Source organism: Fringilla coelebs (assembly GCF_963513975.1).
Source record: "Fringilla coelebs genome assembly, chromosome: 9".
NCBI lineage: Eukaryota > Metazoa > Chordata > Aves > Passeriformes > Fringillidae > Fringilla > Fringilla coelebs.
This window is the reverse complement of record NC_140067.1, coordinates 7,601,476-7,626,989: the sequence shown is the minus strand read 5'-3', so window position 1 is coordinate 7,626,989 and position 25,514 is coordinate 7,601,476. Positions and strand designations below refer to the sequence as shown.

Here is a 25,514-nt window from a genome sequence, read left to right as displayed (position 1 = left end):
GGCCTGTACAGAACACAAGGAGCTTGCTGACTAGCTCTGGTCTTTCCCCCTGCACAGTCCTTTCTTATTCATATTTTTAAAATGACAAGTGTATTGGCAAATGTCATGGCTGCATTTAGGAGAACATGGAAGCTTTCAAATGCAAAGGCTGTGTGAAGATGACCTTTCATCTCACACAAAGGCTGTTGGGCTGGGTGGTTTTCTTTTAAAATCTCACAGTATTAGAACACCTGTGACTAAAGGTGCTCAAAACCACTTCAAATACATGCCTATAGTACCAAAGTTCACGCCATTCTCCAAACTAAACAATTCAAAGGCTATTGTCCAGAAAACAATTATCTTTGTCCTAGGTGGATCACTTTTAAACCATACTCACATTCACCTTCCCCTTTGAGTCCCCCCTCTGCCCACCAGGACATATTGCTTCTTCAACCAATTCTGTTAAAGTTGCTAAATAGATTTAGGTATTAATTGAGAACTGGCTGCAGCTGAAACCTGAGTTGATGTCACACAGGAATGTCCAACAGACCTAGTAGTCTTCAAATGACTCTATGTTCAGAGTCTCAAAGGAGCAACACCATCTTGCTTAATTGTGGAGGGGATTTTTTGTTAGGGATTATTGTTTCTTTTTTTGGGAATGAAATGTTAATTATTTCCTTTTTTCAGCCCAGGCGAAATCCCCATTTCTCCAAAACCCTGCCTAACCATAAGACACCTTAAAAAATAGAGTACAAACATTGTTGTATAAAAATAGGTTTAGTTGCAAATACTGTATACTGTGCATTTTCAGGTGAGTTGCTTTCAGGAATGTGTTTTGTGGTCTGAAACGGCACCAGCAGTTTTTTCATACATCTCTCTATATATTTTTGCAAGACTCTCCTCCAAGATTGCTCTGTGAGGCTTCTCTTTGTACACAGCTGCAGGACCAAGCCTTTGTTCACCACTCTCCAAGTGAACAGGAGTGCTCTGCTGCACTGGAGAACTGTCAGAGGAAAGAAGATAAGAAACAATGATCAAACCAAGGCATGGAAGAGGAATCAGTGGCACAAAACCAGCAGAAAGACCAATGTAGAGCTGGTAAGCATGGATTGCCTTTCACAAACCAAATAAAAACTGCACTGCAGCTACTTTTAAGAAATGGGAACCACCCCCTCCATGTTATTCATTCACACAGATCTTCCCCCACTTATCTGAGTACACTTTGTAATGCCCCCAAACAGAATTAATTTTCAGAGAACCTGCAGTAATTTTGCTGTATTTTTGCAGGCTGTGTGACTAGGCAAGAGCAACACAGTAGGATTTTTGTGTCCTTTGAAGGTGAAATTGTAACCACAAGCAGCTATTTCAATATGAAGACAATCTATCAGGGGGATATTAAATTACTGTGGTTGCAGCTGTAAAGTGCTCTATTGGAAGCATCATGGATTAAGTTTTCTACCAACTACATTTTGATATAGTGGCAATCCGGGGTTCCTTCCCCACCCCATCTTCTGTGTCACTGTTTTAATACTAAACACAAATACAGGCTCATCTTTCAGTTGCTTTGAGAAATTATTCCTGAGATCTATGAAGTGAAATTTATACTCTGCAAATCATTACAAAACACTGACAAGTCTGAGTAGTTTATATCTCAACATCATGACTATCTGCTTCCTCTTGACACTTTCAAAACAAAGGTTTGTGTCATATAATTAAATGAGCAATTTCCCTGTAATAAAGCATGAAATAAGAAGCTCAAAAATCATCAGAAAAAAATTACAACTGAGATGACATTTTTCACATCTGCTCAGAGATTTAGGCACTTAAGACACTTAAAAATTAGGACTGAGTTATCTTCAGCTTTTGCAAATGTTGTCTGGGAAATGAAACTGGAAATGTGAAGTTTAAGGTGACCATCTTTGCTTAGGAAATGGATTACATTTCACAGGGATGCTTTACAGCTTCTTATATACATGTCATTTATTAATGGTAGTGTCTTCTGCAATCAAGGCAGTACTTAAAACTTCATCCTCAAGCTAGTATCAGGCAACATATGACAAAATTGAAAGAAACCTTAGGCCACATCCATGAAGACGTGTTCAGCTGTGTCAAAACACAAGATTTTCATCTGAAGAACAGAAAAGGGGAAGAAGAGGAAGATGTAGGATCATTTTTCTAAATTCACATCTCTAAGCTTCTACTGTCCCATGGAAAAAAACCAGAAGGAACAACTATTGCTTTTAAACTTCTTACATTCAAATTTGTGATTTGGTGATGCCAACCTATACCAAATAAAACAAGACCTCTTGTATGGTTCCAACATTAAAAAGAGAGGAAAGCCACGTTCACACTTATTCAAAAAGCCTCCATCATTTAAAGTCAGTCAATGGCATGGAGCAAAATTAAACCTGTTTACCATCCTGAGATAATTGTGCCTCACAGTTTGGACACAAAGAAACCAACCTACCAACCAAAATCAATAAGGCAGTTTTACAGGCCTGTGTCAAATGCAGGCAAGTCAACACCCTGGGGACTCATCAACAACTGCAGATTCACCTTCTCCTTCCACAGTTTGTGGTACTTCACTTCTGATGGAGAATGCTCAGGCCAAGAAGCAAGCACAGCACTTGTAACTATACAACAAACAGCTCTGACACTCTTTTTCCTTGGAATCCATTTCGAGCAGCAGCTCTGTGCTTGCCTTTTCTTCTCCTAAAAGCTGAATTTACCTAGAGACTCTCAAAACCCAACACTTTAATTGCAGTAAAGACTCAAAAACCAACGGTAACTTCTACAAGTTCCTTATTCTGCTACTAAAAAAGCCTTGTAAAAAGGCTTAATTTTCCCTTCTCTTTTTGTAGGGGTGTGTGTGTTTTCATGCATTTCCATTAGCCAACCCCTTGTGCATGAGTTACCTGGACAAAGCTACAGCCAAGGTAGGGAAGATTCCCTCTCCTGTCTCAACTGAAACCAGCTGACAACCTGAGCTAAGCAATCTGGGAATTACACTCACAAATCATATTAACAGCAGGATTTCTGCACGCAACTCCCTGCTCTGAAATACCTGTCATATGCTTTTGTTCCCTCATACATCTCCTTTAAGAGTCCCAGAAGTTCTTTTCTGAGTGAATCATATACTAAATATTTCACAAAACACAGACCTTTTCCTTACTCCCAGTGGTTTTCAATCATCCATCTACTTTACTGCCAGCATTTGGTCGACAGTACCCTGTCCTTCCATGAACTCTGTCTCTGTTCTTGTATCCTGTTTATGAGCACTGTGGCAAACACTCAGCAGTGTGACTGTCCTCGAGGCCTTTATGTCTCACCCCCAGTGCTGCTGGCCTCTAAACCAAGGAGCAGTCCTTTCCCAACCCGAGTGCCACACTTCATATCCCATCACTTCAGGATTCTGGAGTATTAAGGTTTATTTTTCATTTTTTTCATGGTCTGCAGTTTCAGCGTAAATCTCCAAGTCCCAAAGCTGCCTCCAAACAAAAACTTGCACTTTCTCTCTCACAAACACATCCTAAACAATTTAATTGCCCCAGCTGTCAGGACAAAGGATAAGGGAGCAGAAAGGCTACACAGAATACAGGAGTGAGCACAGTTAAAGGAGACACAACTGCAGCAGCAACTTCACAACCATATGGAAGTTGGAGTAATCCCTTGCACAGGGGGGATTACAAATCACAGGGATTTTAAAGAAGCCAGCAAATCATAAATAAACTTTTGGAGCTTATATATTTCAAGCAGAAGTTTGTTATGGTACCCACATTGAAATACCCTCCTTTCAGGAGTATATAGTGGTGATTTGGGGTGCCATTGTTAGAAAACAGTGTGTGATATTGAACTATCAATATAAAGCCTTTTCTATTGACAACGCCTCTCAAATATAGTTCTAGGACTTCTCCCTTAATAGAAAGAAAACCAGAAAAGCCATAGGAGCCCAAAAAAGACTTCCAATACTTAGTATCTTTCCTCCAATAGGTACCCAAAACATTGTACAAAATACTGTGTGCATACACATAGAACATCAGTATTGGTAACTTCTACTGCAGAAGTAATCAAAACCAATTTAATTGGTATCTTATAAGTAAATTATCAAATTAAACCCCGGTCATGTATGTGAGGAGCACACAGAGTAACTAATGTACATAGACCAGGTTTTTAAGATCTCAAGTTGAATCACTAAATTATAACATATAAACTGGCTGTATTTTTTGGAAAATGCTTTTCTTTTCCAAATATCTGTTTTGCCAAAAAAAAAAAAAAAACCAAACCCAAAAAGGACAATCCAAAAACTCAGCCTCAAACCATATTACTAAATAAACTTAAATTTATTTTTGCAATCCCATAGTTTCAAGGAAAAAAAAGAACGAAGTGATTATTTTAAAAGTGACATTTGCCCTCTGGTTGACAAATTCCAAAAACGTCTGCCCAAGAATCATTTTTATAGCCAAGTTCAGTTCCAAACCCAGTGTTTTATGAAGACTATACTGACACAGTGCCAAACAACATCAAAGGCATAATTATATTTAACTGTATTTTGCTTTTAGGTGAGAAAGCTTTGTATGAGTAACACCTCCTGAAACCTCTTCCCTGTGCAATACAGGACAAAGGTCAAAATGGGAAGAGAAATTTGTGGCTAAATGTAAAGGGTCATATTGAGTATGACTGTTATATCTTGGTCAGAGAAAAACTCCATACCTGCTCCGCAGCTCACTCACAGTTAAGGGCATATTATCTGAAGCTTCTCTTGTCTGAGGCAAATCATCCTAAAAAAACCCAGAAATCAAATTCTCATTACCTTGGTTTCTGATTACAATGATCTCATTTCAAAAATACTTTCTTTCCATTTAGAGGACCATTAAAGTGCTTACATTTCTTGAGGGAAAAAGGGACAAAGTGTAATGAGCCAAATGCCATTTATGAACACTTTTAATTAAGTTCAGTACAATTCAGCTAATAATTTTCAGGTAATAAACTGGAAAGGATTTCTAGACAGTGTAGATCTAGAGAACTATGCAGACAGCAAAAGCTTCAATAAACCCCAATAAACACAGTGGCAAAATGCTGTGAAACAACTACTACTTACTGCTTTTGTGTTCCTCGAAGGAAAGGGGAAAAAACACCTAAAACTTATTGTGTTATCTATTTCATGTGTTTTACAGGGCAGAAGCATTGCACGTATCTCAATTCTTGAATTTCATATGCAAGGTTGAGTACATGCTTACTGAACTTTAAAAAAAATCTGATACACTTAATGACCCTTCAGTCAGGTATTCTCAGTTGCTAGAATGCAGTTTTACCTTCCAAATGCTATCTAGACATTAATTAACCCAAATTTGCCCTCTTAAGTAAGAAAGAAACAAAACACCCATGTGGAGGGAGCCAGCTGCTCATCTGAGATGGGATGGCAGAAATTCCAGCACACACAATCATGTTCACTCTACTCTGAAGAGCAAAGACCCTCCTTAAGGGGTGATATTAAGTGATGCTTTCAGCACAAGTCAATTGCTGTAAGGATTACTAAACAAAGTCATCTTTCATGCTATAGGAGAAATAATTGGAAAAAAGACTGCAGTAAAAATAATCACACTTGCTGGTAACACAGAACTGGGAGAAAAGACAATAAATATAGTGGTAGATGGCAATAAGATGCAGAGCAAGCTGAACAGCAGCATATGGATGAGGAAAAACCTGAGAGAATTTATTGTGGTGAAATACAAGGTAATAAGTGTGTTTGTAAACAGGAGAGCTCTCTTCCTTCAGCAGTCACAGACTACAAAGCACTGAAGAGGAAATGGGGTACAGTGGTAAATAAAATTCTGCAGCATTTGCCAGAGGCAAATTATGTTCTAGAAAGCAAAAAAAAGATGGAAACATTATGATGCTGTCACAATGTCACAGCAGAAAGGTACAGTGGACACCCCAAGGAATCTGCAGCAGGGCTCCAGTCACACTATTTTGCAGAGCACTATGAAAATGAAATTTTGGAAGACACAGCTGTATGCTTCTGGGAATGGTTATTTAGTATTAGGCTCTTTGGAGTGAAACAGAATAAGAGGTACTTTTTAACCTTTCTAAGTTTGAAGAGGATCTAGATTGGAGCCAGAATGTGCTCACCACATTGCCAATACACTTGCTTTACTACTCCCTCACTTTCAAGCTGACCAATTTACCTCAGCCATCTGCTGAGCAACACCACAGCCTCGATTTTGGGCCATGTGGGGAAGCACAACCTATCTTGGTGTATTTTAAAGCACTCACTGCAAGGATATGTTTTTTTTCTTTTCTGATTAGGTCAGCTGCTGTTGGCACAGCTTTCATGAGCCAGCTCTACACAACTATCTGACACCACAAGACTTCTCTGTAGCATCCTTCCCTTCCTTTTGCTCAGTAGAAGAAAACAGAGTGAAAAAAATGGTCCTTTTTCAGCACTGGTTTGAGGAGGTTGGTAATTAAATACCCTAATAGCTGGATTTTTTAGGGAAGAAACACAAGGTTTTCCAACAGAAGAGGACACAATATCGTCTCTGCTTATTAATCCCTGTGGGGAATCAGCAAGTGTTTGATTCTGGAAGTGACAAGGTGAACCAAGACAAAGCCAACAGAAAATATCACAATTCAAGAATTCCACCACAATGCTTGCAGAATTTTTTTGACTGTATGGGGAAACCATGTAACCAATAATTCAACTCTCCTTATCATAAAGTCATGGTCTAGTGTTTGAGGAAAGCAGTCAAGAACCACTGAAGGTGGTTCAGGCTGTGCAAGTGTTCATTACATGTAGGTGTTGGACTATCAGGAAATCCAGTTTATCTTAAGTTCATTGAAACATCAGGGGAGCATTTGACATGATTTGTACCTATTCTGAGTGGCTGAAACACAGAAAAATGTCATGGGAATCTTCTATTTGAGAGGCAGCAGCTCACAAAATCATAACATTCATATAATAACTCAGGGAGGTACAGCATGAACTAGATCAAACAGTCTTAGTATGGATGAGACAAGATCTTTCTGAGTTAAAAACAAAACCCACAATAACTAAGCTAAAAATGAACATTGAACAGAAAATAATCAGTTTAAGTGAGAATGAGGTGAGATAATGAGCGGCCCAACATGGCTAAATCTGGGGACATAAATAAATAAACAATTAAACAGCTAAATAAATAAAGAAGGACTTCAGAGTGAAGACATCTTGCAGGACTGGATCAAGACAACAAAGATCACTCCTCCCATGGGTTTCCTGTAGCCAGTGGAGTCCCCCATCCCAGCCAGCTGCACCTGCCTTGCTGTGGGAAACATGAGGGGGGATATCAGGGCTCCCCACTTTTTATCCCACTTCCCACTGATACAGGGAACTACAGCTGAGGGAAAAGTGGACAGCTGGTGACAGTAGCAACTTAAAATTGTACCAACATTCAAAAGCAGATTTCTGTCAACATTCTCTTTTCTAAGAGAGAAACTGATGCAAAAAAAGATGCCTTTCTCCACTTTGGGAGACTTATGTCTCTTCTACCCCATCAAAAACATTTCTGAGTTAGAATGCCAGAGCTCCTCATCATCTTATACCACAATCATCATTATGATCATTGTATCATAATCATCTCTCATCCTTACAACCTTTTTATCCTACCTTTCTTTTGCCTCACCTCACACTCAAGATTCAAATTCTCTGCAGATGAACAATCTTCTTATTCAGCTGGTACAATGCTCTGGCATTTTTTTTGAGATACTGTGTTTCTCAAAATCACAATAGGAAAAAATTTGTCTGTCCAAAACCACAGCTCAAAATTTCATCAAAGGTAAAATACTCTGTTCCTGGGTGTAATCTCATTAGACAAAGAACTCTGTTCATTGAAAGCCAGGTAATTAAGGGGAAAAAAAATCACACATCTGAAGAATAATATTAGCTCTAGAAACAGCTGGATACATGCAGCTGCTGATGTGCAGCTGCACAACATGTTAAGCCTTGATGTTTTACACATCTGTAACATTTTTTGCTTAAATTGGGAGTGGAGAATCAGAATATCAAAAAACCCACCCTGCAATATAATTGTTCTCAGTAAGCCATGAGAGGGTTGCCTGTACTACTTCATAAAGGTGAAAGATAAGGAGGCTTCTGAAATCAGTGTGAAACAGTTGAGCTCACACCCATATTTCTACAATCAAGGCTGTCCCAAAGGACAACATTACAATAAATCCAAGACTGTAGGCACAGTTCTCTTTTTCAGCCATTTTGAAGAAGAGAAAGAATTGAGTTTGCAGTCAAACTTACAAATAAGAGGCGCTGTCTAGCACTGTGTGTCCTTAAAATATTTTTCACTCTTTTATGGATCTCATCTACACTTGCTGGTGAAAGCCAACCAGTGCCAAATCTGCAAGAAGAAGAGGAAAAACAAAGTGAAGAAATATTTTCTTGTTGAAAAACTCTATTATCCAGATTTCTTTTTCTTTTTAATTATGAAGCATGCATTACCTCCTTCTATTTGGAACACACCCAATGTTTCGATTTGATTCTTCTTTTCCTCTGGAGTACAAGGAAAGAAAAGCAGTGCATAAACAGTGCATAAACATAAACAGCCAGAAAATGAACACCAACAGAACATGAAACACATACAAAATGTTGACGATTTTGTAACTTGAGAAATATTTCTGTAATGTTTGTGTGGTCCCTACAGAATAAAAAAAGCTATACTATTCCCAGTGATTTGGTTTCATTTGCCTCTCTTTAAAGGAAGTATTGTACACAGGAAGTTCTTTTCACTGGAATAAATCAAAAGGAAGGTAACCCCAATGCATGCAAATTGGAAAACACATGGAGTCAAAAAACTTGCAATTGCAGTCTTTATTTCACAAGACGAACTGCATTTTAAGTTTGGGTTTTTTTTTTTTTTTTCTATATTAAAAACTAGGTAGCTTGCTTGGTATGAGTAATTCAAACCAAACAGCTACTTTTGGATTTTACCTTGTTATGTCTTGGATTATTTTTTCCCACTTTACTGAAAAAAGCCCTTCTCCTCCTTCTTAGAAGCTCATCCTTCTGAGCAAGTTCAGAAGCTGACAGAAATTTAATATCAATAATTATTCTCAGTCTCTTCAGGGAGGCAACAAAGATTTTAAGAATATGATCGTTTACGTGCCAACCATGTTATTACATTTAAAAATGTTTTTTTTTTTTTTAAAGAGACGTCAACAGAAGGAAAGAATAATTGGAGGGAAGCTATGAAATGCTTACTTAACACAAGCTCATCACATTGGAAAGAAACAGGGCACCAAATGAAGATTGTGCATCTTCATTTCAAATGTTGCCTAAGCTCTGAGAGCTTGACTGGGCACCCAGAAACCCCCAGCTCCTGATGTGGTATCATGCTGATGTGAGCACGGGTCACTGAGAGCTGGCAGAGCAAGCACTGCAATCTGAGCTGCTGAACAGCAGCCAGCAGCAGCACGGAGCTGCCATTCCCTGCCTGCAGCAGGAGCACCAGGAACACTGACGTGCTTGGGTGGCTTCCCAAATTTGATGCAGTGAAGAAACAGCATGACTGAAGCCTGAGAGTCCACAGTTTGCTCTGTACAGGGACTGGCAGTGCCAGCTTTTCTGCCCTCCTCTCTCCCAGTTATCACATTCCCTGCATTATCCAGTCTATCACTCTCAAATCCCCAGTCCGATCATGCCTGGCTCAGTTCACCTTCACCAAACCTCCAGAAATTTCAATACAGCTAAAGAATTGCCCAGCTCCTTTCAAAGAGAACAAACCAAGTACACAGAGAAAGCTTCAGTGCAAAACAAGCAGCCTGGCAAAGTAAAAATTAATGGAAGCAGGATCCCAAAAGTGGGAAGAGACAGATTATCTTGAAGGTTGCAGGCAGGGCATAGAGTTCTTTGCAATCTTTTGGATAATTCCTTTTATAACCAGAGACAGAGACTGAAATATAACTAGAAAGTGACCAGTTTTCTGTTTTTGAGTAATCCTCTTCTATGTTCTTTTATCTAAGCAACTTGGTTTCACTTATTGTTGTTTGTATATCCAAAATATCTCTCTCTTGGTTCTAAACAGCACAAGTATTTTCAGCTTATTTACGAGTTTCTTTAAATCAATTAATCTACTTGAAAATGCTTTGATTTTTCTTCAGGAAAGGGTGCCAAGAAATGACACAATATTGGAAGTATATAACATATAATCTATATAGGGATGCATTCCCACGTTTCTAATGATTTTATTGTTATTTATCCTTGGATCACTACAAACAGAATTTTCACCAAGCTGACTACAGAATTCATATTACTGTCCTGAGAATTTTACAATTAATTCCAAACCCAAGAGCATGTATGGAAAATTCATGCTGTGCAATTCTTTTGCATACAAGAATCCAGCAATCTGTTGCACTAAAAGATTTCACATAACTTCTTCTAAAAGAAAGTAAAATGGCTTGAGAATTTTGTTAGGGGAGAAAAGCATTGCCTTTATAAAAACAGAAGTGTGAGTCCCTTAAGCAGAAAGCAATGTTCATTTCCCTAATGCAGTCAAACCCCATTTGATGTACTGCATTACAATGCATGTGCTCTACCACCTGTGTTTTAAAAAAAACCCCACACTTTCTTTTTGTAAAAGAAGAGAGGTAAGGGAAAGGGTCTGCAGTGATACTATCATCTTATGGCTTCCCATTAGAATTTACAACATTTACTGATATTAAAGGACCTCTGAAATGCATGTTTAAAAACCTGCATCTTAGATGCAGTAAGAGTGAGTCATTTCCCACTTGACAAATAAAAGATAGAGCCATGAAGTCATGGCATTTTCCCTTATTTATACAGCAGCTGCTGTTCTTCCAACACTCAGGTTGCTTGCTCTGAGAAGCTGGATTAGATTGCCTTTGGGAAATAAATTTTATGAAATTCGTATGTAAGACTTCAGGTCATTGTTATTAATCGTAAATTTACAAATATCCTTGGAGATAAATGTATTTACTTTTGGGAAAAAAAAAGAAAACCCAGCTTGCTATTGTATTCAGTTAGAAAATACATGGCTATGTCTGCAAGAAGAAGATTTAAGTACTTAATTCGAGAACTATTAAATTCTTTCTCCAGGTGATTTTATGGATCAATCCACTAGTGTGCGCTGTGGTATAACAAATGTTGGCTCCTCACACAGACCCCAAACTTCATTTACCAAAAAAGAAAAAAAAGAAAAAAAAAATCATCAAAACCTTAAGTGTGATTAAAAATGGCATCAGCTTCTTTTTAATTAGATTTTCTAGTATTTTTATTGTCTAATTTTAGCAACAACTATTGGGTCTAATCCACGTTTAAAGAATAATGTTAATATTTGCCAACTGAAATGCAACTAAAATAAAATCATGCCTGAAATGCAAACTAAAATAAAATCATGCCTGAAACACAACAATTATAATCTGAAGTGAAACCTTTTTTATGATATTCTAACTCTCCTATTGGAAATACTTTATAAAACAGTCTTTATTGCACAGCTTCTTGGACTATAAATAAAGGGATTCCATTTGCCCAAAATCACCAATAACAACTCTTTAAAATCACCAGCTACTTATTTATGTGATTAGGGTGTCACTATCATATTGCAGTGTTCAAAGGAAAGCCATTTCATTTCAATGACTGTTTGTCCTGATAAACGAAATAAACTCCTACAGCTGTATTCTTTGTCATACTTTCAATTTTCCCTGGGACTTGCAAACATTCTGCAGTTACATCAGTTTAAATTGTTTATTGATTCCAATAGATTGTATAAACACTTTGGAAATATAGCTCAGTGACCTAGAAAAAGCCAGATCAATCAGAGAACTTTTCAAGATTAATTTCAAAGACGCTGTGTTGAGTCCGATCAAGGAAACAGAACCATTTTCCCTTGTAATGTGACTAAAAGGCATTTATTTTCTTTTATGAGATAAGGATTTTTTTAAGGTCATTCAGACAACATCTACCTTGATAAAAAAAAAAAGAAGAAGCCAAACAGACAGTGTAGATTTTGTGCTAAAGATTATTTTCATGTATAATTTTATCCGTTAGGATGAAATACTCCATTAGAAATGCAAACAGGATACATCCACCCATGTACTCTACTCAAACAGCAGCTTGCAAACTTGAGAGCTGTAATAAATAGGAATTTTAAATGTCAGACAATCCAATCATCCACTTGCACATAGCAAAAACATTAATATCACATTTCAGCAGGAGATATTAATACATTTCACTTCAGCAGAATTAATGCCAGAACCTTGTGCAGAGTATTTGCAGTGGCTCTCGTGACCCCTTCCCCCACCACAGCCCTCCCCTGCCTGGGGAGCAATTCTGTGCATGTGGCCTCCATGAGAATTCATCAGCTTCAAAGACACAGTCCTCATGCTGAGCAAAGCCACATACAAGGACAAACCATCACAGGACAGAAATCAATGAAGTACTGTAGTACCAGATTCACAACTGCAGAGAACACTACTGTAATTGGGGGGATGAGGGAGTAAGCACACTTAAAGCTGAGTCTAGCCTGTAAAAAACACAATCTGCAAGAACTTACACATGGAACAGGAGAGAGTCTCAACAAAACCAAAAATATTTAACTCTGAAATAAAAAACCCACCTCATGTATTTTATATCTATGCAGGTATTTACTCAGCATTCATAGTGGGGAAGGACATTGCATTACTCTCATTTTACAGACGTGAGGTGGTAATTCAGCAGGATGGACCTGGTCTGCAGTGCATACTGCTCTGTAAGGAGGCACAATAGAAAAGCTGGGCTACACTTCAGGGTTTTCCAGGTCTATTTAGTCAAGGACACAATTTTGGTTTGCTTTTTTTTAAAGTGAACGATGGCTATGATGCAGCTCTGAAGTGTTTCAGAGGCTCTGTTTGTACATAGAAGCCTGAATTGTAATGAAGTAACACCAACACAAACCCCCTCCATTCTCACAGTGTTGGAACTGGAGGAGGGTGGCTGCTTTCACGGTGGCAGAATATTACTACAAAGCAGAACAACCACACACAGACAGGGCCTTAAATCAGAGCACAGATGCCTAAATATTTGGAAGCAGAAGCTGACAGCTTAGCTATGCACCAATTTGCTCTCCCTCTTCAGCAGGACATGAAAAAAAAGGTAAAATTTCTCATGCTTTCTATGTAGCTTCTCTTACTTTCAAAAGCCCTGTTTATAGATGGGCCTTGAAGCACTTGAGACACATTCAGTATTGAGTTCTTAAATTAGTAAATGCTTTTTTCCCCCTCCTTATCATATCCAGCCCTTAAAACTGTGGCAATATACATCATCTAAGAAGTGAAACTTAATGGCAGACAGCTTCCGAAATTTCAGTGAAAGTCAATACTCCAGCTGAGCAGTTGCTCCCAAAAGGTTGAAGTCATTGTGGTACTAAATCATTAGTTTGTCACAAATTGGCTGCACCTCCTTATGCTCTTTGCAAGATTTTCCATTACCTTCTATCTTCTCTGAATTTATTAATTTATACACAAAATGGCTCTGACAGCAATCAATTTCAGATTTACTTACTGCTGCAGCAAAATCAACCAACGAAGATGACAAATAGTACAGATGTTGATCAAAAATATGAAATAAGGCTTAGGTATTGCTCACTTTCATCGAATCTAGTATGAAATAACTGATTTTCAAGTGCTGATTCCAGAAATTAATATTTAAAGGATGCAAAAGAAGTAAACTTTCCCAAGAGGTGAGACTGATAAACCCCAAATATTCCTACCAAAGAAAATTCCAAAAATCAGAAATAATGATTTTTAAATGGCTAGAAACAGACAGGAAATCAAGGTGCAGCCTCTCCTGAGAGCAAGCTTTTTCCTAAGAAGTCTGCAATATTTCTCAGTGTTCTAGTTTTTATCAGGAGTTCTCAAAACTTAAAACATATGCTGTCACAGAAGCAAACCCTGTCTCAGGATGCATGCCAGTCTCTAAAATATCAGGTGAACCACCTGTTTCTGGTTTTTGCTGTGCAATAAAATAACCCTCAAGATTCTGGGACGATTGTTTTCAAGATCACTGAAGCCAAAAATTCTGGTAACTGATGTTTTCAAGGACTTCCCATATGATTTAGTATTTCATTAATATCTATTAGTATCTGTCATTATATCTATCATTACCAGTATCTAACTTCATGCTGTTATTTCCCTAGTACTAGAAAAATAAGAATATAAAAAGATGGTAGTAAAACAACACAGGAATATTACAGAAGGGCATCTGATCCAGACACTTAACCTCTGTCTCACTTCAAAGAGAACTTAGGTTTTTGTTAAATTTTATAGCAGGTAAGATCACATTTCAGCAGCATAACCAGGAGAACATGAAAAAAGCTATCGAACTGCACTTCAATCTGGAAACAAAAGTAGAAGCATGCTATTTCCAGAGCAGGAAAAAGACTCCTTTGATCCCAAATGCATGAGAAGTAGCTTTGCCTCTCACATAACAGAAATAGTCAAATACTCCCATGATTGTTGTAGTCTCTTGAGGAAAGGATTTTTCTTGTGCCAGCACACAGCTCTGTTCAAAGGACTTTTTGACCTTATGGAATCCATCTCACTATTTCTCCTTTTCTTTCTGACAGGTACTTTGCTGCAGGTTTCAGTGCTGCAAGGAAGGCTTAGCTTGTAAGTCCCCAGGAAAAACCCCATCTTCTAGGAGTGTGTGAGGATGTTTGTGCACCAGGAAAGCAAGGACTGGACTCCAGTTTTGATTTCCTGAAGCAGCATTGAAAGGACAGAGTGTGAATGCTCTTTCCCAAAGCACCCAGGATGCCCAGGATGCTCCTCTCTGCACAACCCACCAAACAACTGCCTTGGCACAACTGTGGGGCACACACTATGGGCAGGAACTCGAGGGTCTGTGAGTGCTACTGGTCTGCACAGGGGCTGCAATCAAACCCCACAGAATCAGAGAATAGTGAGGGCTGGAAGGGACCTCTGGAGGGTTCTACGGCCACATCACTGCTGAGTGTCAGCTTCCAACATCAGCAAATGCTTTCCTTAGATGTACATAATGAAAAATGGAAAAAGAAAGTATGAAAAATCAATATTCAAAAGTTGGCTGTCTTGTTCAATAGTAAATCTATTTACAGTTCTGCTTCTGACTGAAATCTCAGAGGAAAGGGGAAGAGGATTGATTTGTGTTGTCTCTAGCAGCCTCAAAGAAAAGGACTGGAAACTGCCAGGGAGGATACAAAAGGGCTCAGAGGACCTTGCACAAGACCCCAATTTCTGTCTCACTGAAAAGTATTGCAGTGGTTTTACAAGCCCACAGCAGGGCTCTGGGACATACTCCCAAGAAGGCAGCCAGCCGCTTCACACTACTTTTTAAAAAAGAAAGGGAAAAGAGGGAACTAAAGGTCGAGGTGGGGAGTCAAGTTTCATATTGACTGTGGGTTGACTAGCATTAAAAGCAGTAGCTTGGATATGCTAAGCAATTTGTCTTTGTAATTCAAAATAAAATTGAGGAAATAAACACCAAATACTGTGAGATAAGACTCCATATTCTTGCAATTACACTAACACTGCTTTACTTTCAGTGCACTGATTTCCTCTGTATTTCTCTGATCTGAACAGCAGCGTTTGCATGCATTTCCAAACATTGACCTCTAAACCATGTTTGTCATTCCAAGTATAACTCTCAGTACACAATCAGCTAAAACCATTGTTATCTCAGAAGCATGAAACAGAGATCAACTTTTTTAGACTATGCCCTTTATTTCTCATTTTGATTTTTTTCTGATGACAGAAGTAAATGGTTATGTATTTTACATAAAGAGATGTTACAGCTCTGAAGAGCTGAGAACATTTGCTTTAATAAAAAGAAAAAACATAATTTCACAAGATCAGAAATCTCTTCTGGAGAGAGGCTCATAAAGAGAAAAAGCAAGAACATTCAGCCACGTTCAAGATTAACTGGCAGACGACTAAATTACTATGCATGCAACAGCAGCTCACAACATACAAGACTTTCCTGCTATCAATAGAAGGCACCCCATCAGCTCTAAATAAAATGTGTATATAATTTAGCCCACCCCCCCCAAAAAAAAAGTCCAGCTGAAGAAAGGATAAAAAAGTTACCATGACAATATCTCTTCCCAGATATGGGTAACTAATGCACAAACACTGTCAGAGGAGAGTGGGGAGGCAGACAAGATGACAAAGAAACCTCCTTCAAACCCCAGATACATCCTAATCTCTGTATAACACTTTCCAAGATGCACTATTACACAGAACAACTAACAAACAAGTTTTCAAGCAGAGGAAGATGTTAAAACACCAACTTGATCTTTGTAAGTATTAAAAATTCAGTCCCCACCTGCCATCTGTCATTTTTCTTTTTAAAGAAAAAACTCAGACAGTTTTTCTATTTTGGAAACAAGCATTAGGCTGTGTGTAGGCTGTCAAATGCAACCTGCAAGCATTGACTAGCTTGGTACCAACAGTAACAGAGTGTGAACTGGTCACCAAAGCACATCTTCAGCATTTAGGATGGGGCATCAGTTTAATCCTTAGTTTCTCCCAATTATTTTATCTATTTGACTACTTAGGCCTAGCTTTTCATACAGTTTTCCTGTTTCCAGAAAGCCAACCAGTAACTTGCTACTTGAGTGTACAAGAGAAGCACCAAGAACACGTTCTACTCAGCAGGAAGCAGGGAATACTCTCCTTGAAGGACTGGAGGGCTTAAGCATGAAACCATCTGTTGCATTCTTGACATTTCTTCCATCCCACCCTCATAAGACACTGAAGCTGGGAAGTTGGCCCAAAATATTAACCCAGGGGTTGAAATCCACTAAATTAAAGGGTATTTGAAACTGTCCCCAACCCAGTCCCCCTGGGGTCAGTGGAGATAACTGAGAAAAATAACTGAAATATAGCAATTAATATATACACAATAGCTGCAGAGGTCCACACTTCCAGTCAAAAAATCAAAACCAAAATCTTAGGATGTCAACAAAGTGAAAAGACTGGAAAACAACACACTGAGTAGATTAAAGCTAGCCCAGGCATGTTATGCACACCAGTCACACATCTGAGTAGAGCATAGCCACAAGTACATAATCAAAAACACCTGTGAAAAGTCAGGTGGAAAAAAGGTTTCCAAGTCCCTACTGTAAAGTTTACTTGCCATTTTTACATATCTGTATTTACATTCCTGAGATTCCAATCACCTTTGAAACAGTGATGATTCATTTAAGTGATGATTTCTTAATCCTCTGTTCCAGATGGACATTGTCAGCCTGAAATTTGGGGCGTCACTATTTCAGATATTTTCACTGCCATGTTACTAGGATTGTGCAGAGGTGATGGCAAACACAGCAAAAAGAAAAGTCAAAAAACAACACAGCTGTTGCAGGAAGATTTTTCAGTCTCTTCAGCCCTCACACCTCCAAACATGCAAACTACAGTCATGCAGGCACTGGTATCATCAGCTCATGTTCCTAATTCCAGAATGTCATGAACAAAACCAGGGCATTACCTTTCCCTCAGAGAAGATCGACTCAGCACAGAACTTGGAGACTCATGAACTGCTGGAGGTGCTGAACACTCCAAAGAAGCAGCAGAATGGGACTCTCTGTTGGGTGGATCTGGGCTCACATCCTCCTTGCTAACAGCAGAACTCTCCAAGCCTTTTTCACTGGTAGATTTTGCCTGAAAAATACCCCACCAAACTAAAAATTATTACGAACATCAAGACATACAATTTTCATGTTTTTATTTCTCAACCTGAAAGGTTAAAGATTGTATATTCATTCAGATTATATATTCATACAAAAATCCATGGCCTAAAGTAAATCAACAAGTCTCAGAGGAATCTATTGGTAACTAACAACTATCTTACGTGAAACTCTTCTGCAACAGCCCTTTTATCAAGTTTTCTGAGTGCACAATTAAAGGCTTCCCAGAAATCTCACAGATTCAGAATAATGCCTGAGAGCCTAAACAACCCATGGAACAATCCAGAGGCAGCACAATATATTAGACTCACACAGTACACAGAATGACAGCCCTTGGTAATAAAAGTTGAGAGTCTGACAAAAGTCTGCTTAACATATATATCAAGGTTTATCCTCATAATTCCCTTTCTTTCCTCATCCCTATTGTCATCAGTTTTCCCAGTCATTAGGAAATCTAGGAGGGCACAAATAACTGCCTAAACCCACAATCTTTACAGTACTTCAGGAACACAGGCAAAAAACAACTAAAAGAGGATGTAAAGAATAAAACATCCCAAACCCAGAAAACCCCTGACGTTAACCTTTAGATTCTTTTAATGCAGAAAGAAACCAAAATCTGAAAAAGAAAGGATGTGAAATAACACAGCAGTGGTTTCCCAGTTGTACCAGTGCCACCTTCACACATATTTCCAGAATCAAAAATGCTCTCAGAATAACTGGTAAGGCAAATGCAAACAGCCTTTAAAGGCTTCTCTCTGGCCTTGCTGCAAGACTTAATGCCAAGGAAAAGCAAATTCTGTATGTGAAGGCATCTTTACCTTTAAAGAGTGCTAAATTTCCTTCTAATGTTTCTAAATAATCTGCCAGCAGGCCTTAACTGGGCTAGATCAGATTTAAAATGTCCTTTTTCTTGCTTCTGATACTAGAGTAGATAACATTTCAAAAATACCTAGGCAAGACAATCCAAAGAAGACTGGGAAGCTCAGAGCTTCCCAAAAAACTGTGTGTAAGCAAAACTACTTGCAAGTACTCACTTCAGTTTTCTTGGGTCTGTAGCTGTTGAGAGGAGAAGGATCTGGAGAAAGAAAAAAGGTCCATGACAGTGGAAATCAAAAATACATTTGCATCTCTAAAATTCCATGAAATCTTTTACAAAGCATCCTATCTGTCCTCACAAACATTAAATCTACTTTCTTGGTCTGTTCTACCAGTTTGTACAGAACAATCCTCACACTGTGACCCAGGAAAAGCAAAAAGGGACTAAACTGTACTGTCTGCATTAAGATTTCTAATCCTAAGGATCTGTTCTTTTCAGAAGTTACAGTTAAGCCTCAAGACACCAGACAGGCGACCAAAGAATCCTCTGGATATTAATAGAGGTAGATTTTGGTCTCCTAAATACTGGCCAGAAACCACCAGCTCATTTTGTAAGTGTGCAATGGTATCAGATGATCTGGTCTGTTCCATTATCCAACCATCACAGACTGGCAAATCTGTTCCCAAAGGGGATTTGAAACCTTTAAACTCCAGCACCCAGTGCAATGACAAAGAACAAATGTAAAATAACACGTTCCTAATGATTTGCTGTATAACAAATTATAATTAGTGAGGAAATGAAATAAAAATGAGGCAGAGCACACATAAACAAATACTGATGAGACTCATTAAAATCCTCATATTGTAAGACATGTGCAATAAAATCAAGTTTTAGGGCGCTTTCTTAAATTTCTGGTCCCACACTTTTTATTAAACTCTCACTTACTGATACCAAAGGATGCTGAAGCAGATACTGGAGCACATCCTGGATGCTCATTACTAATGGGAAGTCACTGATCCACTACTCAAAAATACTGCTGAAGTAAACATTACTCATTTTTGAAGGAACAGAGCCCCTGAACTTCAAAATAATCAATACCCCAAAACTGATCAACACACCTACAAACCATGGTGCAGATTTTCTCCACCATCCAACTCAACAAAAAAGGGAGTGAAACAGAGCACTCATCTGAGCTTTGGAATTCTCTCCTATTTTCATATAATGTAGAACAATGTTCCAAGCATCATGAGGTAAAGAACTATTCAAGGGCACCCTTTGAAGCAGTAATTTATTCAGCATTCTTCCTTCTCCTAGGAAGAACTAACAGTTTTTTCTCCATCACAGACTGACATTTTCATAATAAATAAAAAAAACCCCAAATAATAACAAAAAGCTCCAAATAAAACTGCTTCCTGCAGAAATCAAAAGTAGTTATGAATATATAGCAGAAAATACTGACCATGGGGTGCCTTGGGCCAGGCTTCTGCTGTGCTTTCTCGCAGGGAACACAGGGAATGGAGTTTAGCACCAGGACTTGGTTGTCCAACCTGAAATAAAAATACTGTTAAAATACTCAGCATCAGATGTATCAATTCGTGTTTTTCTGGTTTTGTGCATAAGACCACAACTGGTATTTTCTGCAATATTTTACTTTCTTTAAATGCTATTTTAGACTATTTTCATAGCACTTGTCTGTGCATAAACATAAATGCTGCTAGAAAGGTCTAGAAAACTGAATATCCTATTGCTCAAAGAAAGGGAAAATACAGATAGTTTCTCCTTCATCTGTAATGTCTGCAGTCTTTTTACACAATTCCTGGTATCTCATATTTATTCTAAACAGCTCAGATCTCACCAAGAGAGATCTGAATCTCTTCCTAATTAAAAAGTTACATTTAATATAATCCAATTTTGATCTTCATGTAACACAAAATCTCCAGGCCAAAAGAGTTCTCAGCAGTAAAGATGCCCTAAAGGGAGAATTCTCAAACTAGAAAGGCCATGACAGTGAGGACATGCTGAATTAAGAGACAAGCTTTCTCCTTTATTTTACCAACATAACCAAGCATTGAAAATCAATAATCAGTGTTAATAATACTACAATTAAACTGTGAACTTCACCTATAGATCAAAAACCAGAAGATTTAAATAAAAGGAGTTAAAAGAAAAATATTTGAGAGAAACAGTGGATTGATTAATGATTAATGACTTATTCAGGCCATTTTGAATTTCCAAAAGGTAGCTTGATTATCTAACTGGTTGTGGTAAGTGCCCAGAACTGTAGAGAAATCATAATGCCACAATATGAATATGAATATGAATCCCATTTCTGCCCCTACAAATTCAAAGCAATTTTTTAAAAACAGAGAATTGTTGCAATAAGAAGAATAATTAAGAGGGGGGGAAAAATGGGCCAGGTGGATGGGAAATGTTGCCCCTTCATTTTAAAAGAGCTACACACAATTTCTTTAAGTAAGTACCTAATTTCAGGACAATTTTTCATGTATGGCAAAATGTCCTTATGTTATGAACTCTAAGTCAAAGCGTTTGAGATGTAGCTCTGAGCAAAGGAAGTGTTCCAAATATCACAGGATGACAACATAAAAAAAAGTTGAAAGAGAGGAAGTGTAAGTGTTCATAATGTGACTAGACACTCTTTCTTTAAACTCTTATTCAAGAATTTTTAATACTAATATCAATTACTTCCAAGCTGAATTTATACACCTATTATCCTGTCTAGTGTGCTGGAAGAAAAGAAATGGGGCCTCAGAGAATTTAACCAAGATATTCATGAAAGAATTTGATCTTTGTCTGTTACTAAAGCAGATAAAAGAAATTTTAGTTTAGTTAATTTTACATTTAAATCACTCTGTGACAGACTGTTAAGGAGAGAAAAAAATTATTCATCTAAACTAAGAGCTGAATGAATTTTTGGAGCGCTATTTAGTGAAAGAACAACATTTGAACTGAGCTTAAGCTGGAACCACACGGGAGTGAATACAAACCCGTCTGATGACAAAGGGAGGTTTGTCAGTGTCTCTCCTGAACTCGTGAGGGCCCAGGTTCAGGTGGGACAGTCTCTGCCTGGCCTCCTCCGAGAGCTCGCACATGCGGCGCTTGGTGTACGGCGACGGCGAGCGCGACTTGGAGGCGATGGTGGGCTGCTCGTAGCTCCTCGCTGCCGAGCTCTGCCCCCTCTTCTCAGCTGAAGGAGGGCTTTTCTTGGCTAGCTTTGAGGGCATTTTTCCATTTGGGGTTGTATGATGCACCCAGTTCCCATCAGTCTGAAGTGAAGAAGAGAAATGATCTGATTTGACAGTGTGTAGGAGAAAGATCGCTGAACATAATGCAGATAAGGAACTAATAATTTTACCAGAAAGAGATGCCATGGCAGCTGACGTTCCCCTCACAAAACTATAATCAAACAGCAATTTAAAAAACAATGTGTTTACCATTTTCTCTGAAACCAAAAGAAGGTTAAACACCCAGTACTGTTAGATGTTAAGTGTCTGATACTCAGTTAGCTTTCTCACACGGTTAGTGGAGATTTTAAAAATTAAATTGAATTTTGTCACAAGTTCTTTTAATACAAAGTTTACCTGAATTAGCCATACACAGATTTGAAGCATGTTTTCATCTGTTTAAGCTTTTATTTTAAAACTCTTCCCCTTTAAAGTACCAGACATAAATTAAAATAGGAGCCTTTTTAATAGTTTAAATTATATGCATTTAGAGTTGCCTAAAGCTCCAGAAGAAGTGCAATTACAGTCTCTAAAATTAATATTTTCTTGGATTATGATGAATTTATTAGTTTTTTAAAGAGCAAAGTTTAGTGGAGAAAAATAGTACTCTTTCTGTTAGAAATTCTTTTTCAAGCTGGAGCTAGTTGAATTAGCCCTAGATCTGAATGTTACATGGGCTGCTTTGGTTCAGAGGAACCCAGAAATAAAATGTCCAGCTTGCCTTCAAGCCTTTCCCTCTACAGCCAGCCAGTGAGGCTGAGGCTGTGTGTTTGCTGTGTATTGACAGAATCTGAAATCACTGGTGCAGCTGATGGTGAAACACAGCACAGACCTGGCCACACAAAGCCAGACCTAATTCTCTAAGACTAATCTCAGCTTCACCAGAAGCACGGGGTGCTGCTCCTGGCTTACACCAGTTATGAAACTGGACCTTCACTGCAACACAAGTGAATCTGAGCTGCCATTCATAGATACTTTTAGGAACAGTTTAAATTTTAAATCAAATTGCCCTTATTCAAGTCACCTTCACTGAAGCTAATTTTCTGACAATGACAATTTTCACTGAATTTTAATTTTTTTTCTGTCTCAATACACTTCATTTGCCAAATCTGGAGAAAAATTCTCATTGAAGTCATTAGCAATGCCACCAACAGGTCAAAGTCACCTAAGTGTCTTTGCACACAAGCCTTCCTGACAACCATTCCCTTCCCATGATGCTGCACCATCATTTTTCCATATTACAGCAGAAGAAGGAGCATGTAAGAGTAACTTTACATGACAGCTTGTTCCAGAAATCCAAACCAAAATTCCAATCTGGGAGACCAGAGAAGAGTGCTACTTCACCTTTAACTTTACTTGCTGCAAAAGCAGCATTTCCAGATTAATATAGGTAGCCTTTTCAAAAAAAAATCTGCATTTCCATTACTGTCAGTGATACAGTTATGGAAAAAAATTAAATTAATTGGTTTCTCTAACATCACCTAGTTTTTACTGTCCTTAATTTTAAGTGTCAGTAACAAATGGTGAGAAGGCATCTTCCCATGTACAAATGCACCAGGGACTGACACTTCAGGTGATCATAGAACACAGCACCTGATAATTGTTTCAGATTCAAGGAACTCTCAGCATCTACTGTCATGCACCAAACCCACTCTTTACTCATACTTGATTAAAAATTTAATCAAGTTGTCAAGCACCCGTGATACCTGCTTTAACCACAACAAAAGAATGAGGAAAGTTTGAAATGAGCAGCACATGCAAAAATTGGAAGCAAAGCTATCAATATTAAATCTAGAAATTGCAAACAATTAAATTGTGCTAACCTGTATGTGACTCCTTCCTAAGATTAACAGACTGTCTGAAATAAGGCAGGTTGTAGAAAATCTCAATTTTGGTGCAATTCCCTAGAAGAGAGACAATAATTGCACATCAAGCTTCAACTCAAGATAAAGGGTATCAAAGAGGTAAATGTCACCTAATGTAACAAACCATTCCTAATTTTCAGCCATTTCCTTTGTTAATTTCAGCCTTTAATAAAGATAATTAGAAAAGACAGAACAGCAATGGTAAATGTCAAGATGCTAACATTTGCATTTCTGACAATTCAATTACAGATGATTACACTGCTTTTGTACAACAATTAAGGTCTGACTTTTATTTTAATACATTTTTTTGTCAAAAGCACTTTTAAAGATTTTTCATGCCATGCTATATGGCATCAATAAAAATTTCAGTCATGCTCTAGAAATTTCATTAATGCTAACTTTGTAAACTTGTTTGAGAACAGTCTCAGTTGTGCCATCTCATTTGTAAAAACATTTTGTTTAATCAGTCAATCACACTGCAAATGACTATTCCTTTTTAACAGTATGACTAAGAATACCCTTCATTCTGTAATCTTTGGAGTAGTCTGATTCCTGTGGATGCCTCCCTGGTTCCACAACCATGCTCCACCCCCTCACAATCCCCTCCTGCCCATGGGGCAGCCGTAATTTGTCTCACTTGGAATCACTGGGGTCCCACTGGGCGTCCTGGTGAATCACAGCACACACAGAGTGATGGCCAGCATGTCCCTCCATTTTTACATGATTAACAGCTTCTCTTCCACTCACCTTTTACTGCAGCCATGGCTAGGAACACACCACCTCAGAAAACTATTGGCTTTCTATTCATTGAGCATTGGCCAATGCATTCAGAATTTACTGGGTGTAAAGGACAGGGATTACAACACACAAGCATTATTTCCCAAACAGCAGCATTAAAAAAAGGCATAAAAGAACTAAATGCCACATATGCTATAAACAAGTGGCAATCATCTATGTGCATCCTATACAGCTCTGCAGAATCCAAGAGAGAATCATGTGGCCCCAGAAATTTCTACCCCCTCTTCTTTCAATATGGACAGAATTTGGTGCTTGAGGCATCTCAGTGCACAGGCATTTGTGCACATGAACACACAAAATCACTGAGACATGAAAAGGAGCTGGGTCTGTTTGTGACTTTATCTCACATCCATAAGAATTAGCAGGAACTTCATGAGTGAAGTCTATTGATTAACCAAACTATTCTCTACCACCTGCCTAAACACTGATTTCCCATTAGGGAACATGATCTGGCCCCAGGATAGATTATGGAAATCAAATTACAAAAATGCCAAGATAGCTCAGTCACAGCAATTAACAGAGTCCAGGATTCAATCAAGTCAAGTTATGGCAGATAACAGAAGTTTTAAGCCTCTTTAATCAACTCATTTTTATTACTAATGAATTGTCAAGTGCTATCAACAATTTAAAAAAGGACACATCAGAATTAGTAAGTCTACTAAAAAATGCAACAATAGAGCACCTACTGCTCTTACAGAGACTGGAAATGATTATAAAATTGTTAAGTGTTCATGCCTAAAAAATGACACAAACTATGGTTTCTTCAGAGAAATAGTCTGTGGAGAGGGAATATGGGATGGCCTTTGAATGCACAGGCATGGATATGTCAAAAGCAACTCACATGCCAAAGCCATCAGAAAATCTGCTCTATTTTCTGCAGTTCCCAAATCAGGCATTGCTGTAGCATACTCAACACAGAATTATGTAAAAACAATCATATAGCCCCAAACACATCTGTGAATGAAAATCCAGCCGGAAAGTTTTTGGGATGCCTTCTTTTGTTTCTGGCTTGGTGGTGTCTGCAACCCTGAGCATTTCTGCACCAATCATTAAACAGAAGGGACAGAATACCAGTTTGATAACAGAAAAAGTATAAAGGTGGTTCACATTT

The 25,514-nt window shown here is 38.2% G+C and overlaps 1 protein-coding gene across 1 annotated transcript in view; it reads right to left on the bottom strand.

The window, feature by feature from the left end:
* Window positions 1–671: 671 nt before the first annotated feature.
* Window positions 672–25,514, bottom strand: part of SPATA6 (spermatogenesis associated 6) — a 35,569-nt gene continuing 10,726 nt past the window's right edge. The window contains exons 6-13 of the mRNA XM_084211435.1: window positions 23,564–23,644; window positions 21,504–21,782; window positions 19,958–20,045; window positions 18,716–18,756; window positions 17,483–17,655; window positions 8,264–8,363; window positions 4,690–4,757; window positions 672–982 (exon numbers count right to left, since the gene is read on the bottom strand). Coding sequence (XP_084067561.1) covers window positions 802–982; window positions 4,690–4,757; window positions 8,264–8,363; window positions 17,483–17,655; window positions 18,716–18,756; window positions 19,958–20,045; window positions 21,504–21,782; window positions 23,564–23,644 — 1,011 coding nt within the window. The 3' untranslated portion in view covers window positions 672–801. The remainder of the gene's footprint in view (window positions 983–4,689; window positions 4,758–8,263; window positions 8,364–17,482; window positions 17,656–18,715; window positions 18,757–19,957; window positions 20,046–21,503; window positions 21,783–23,563; window positions 23,645–25,514) is intronic.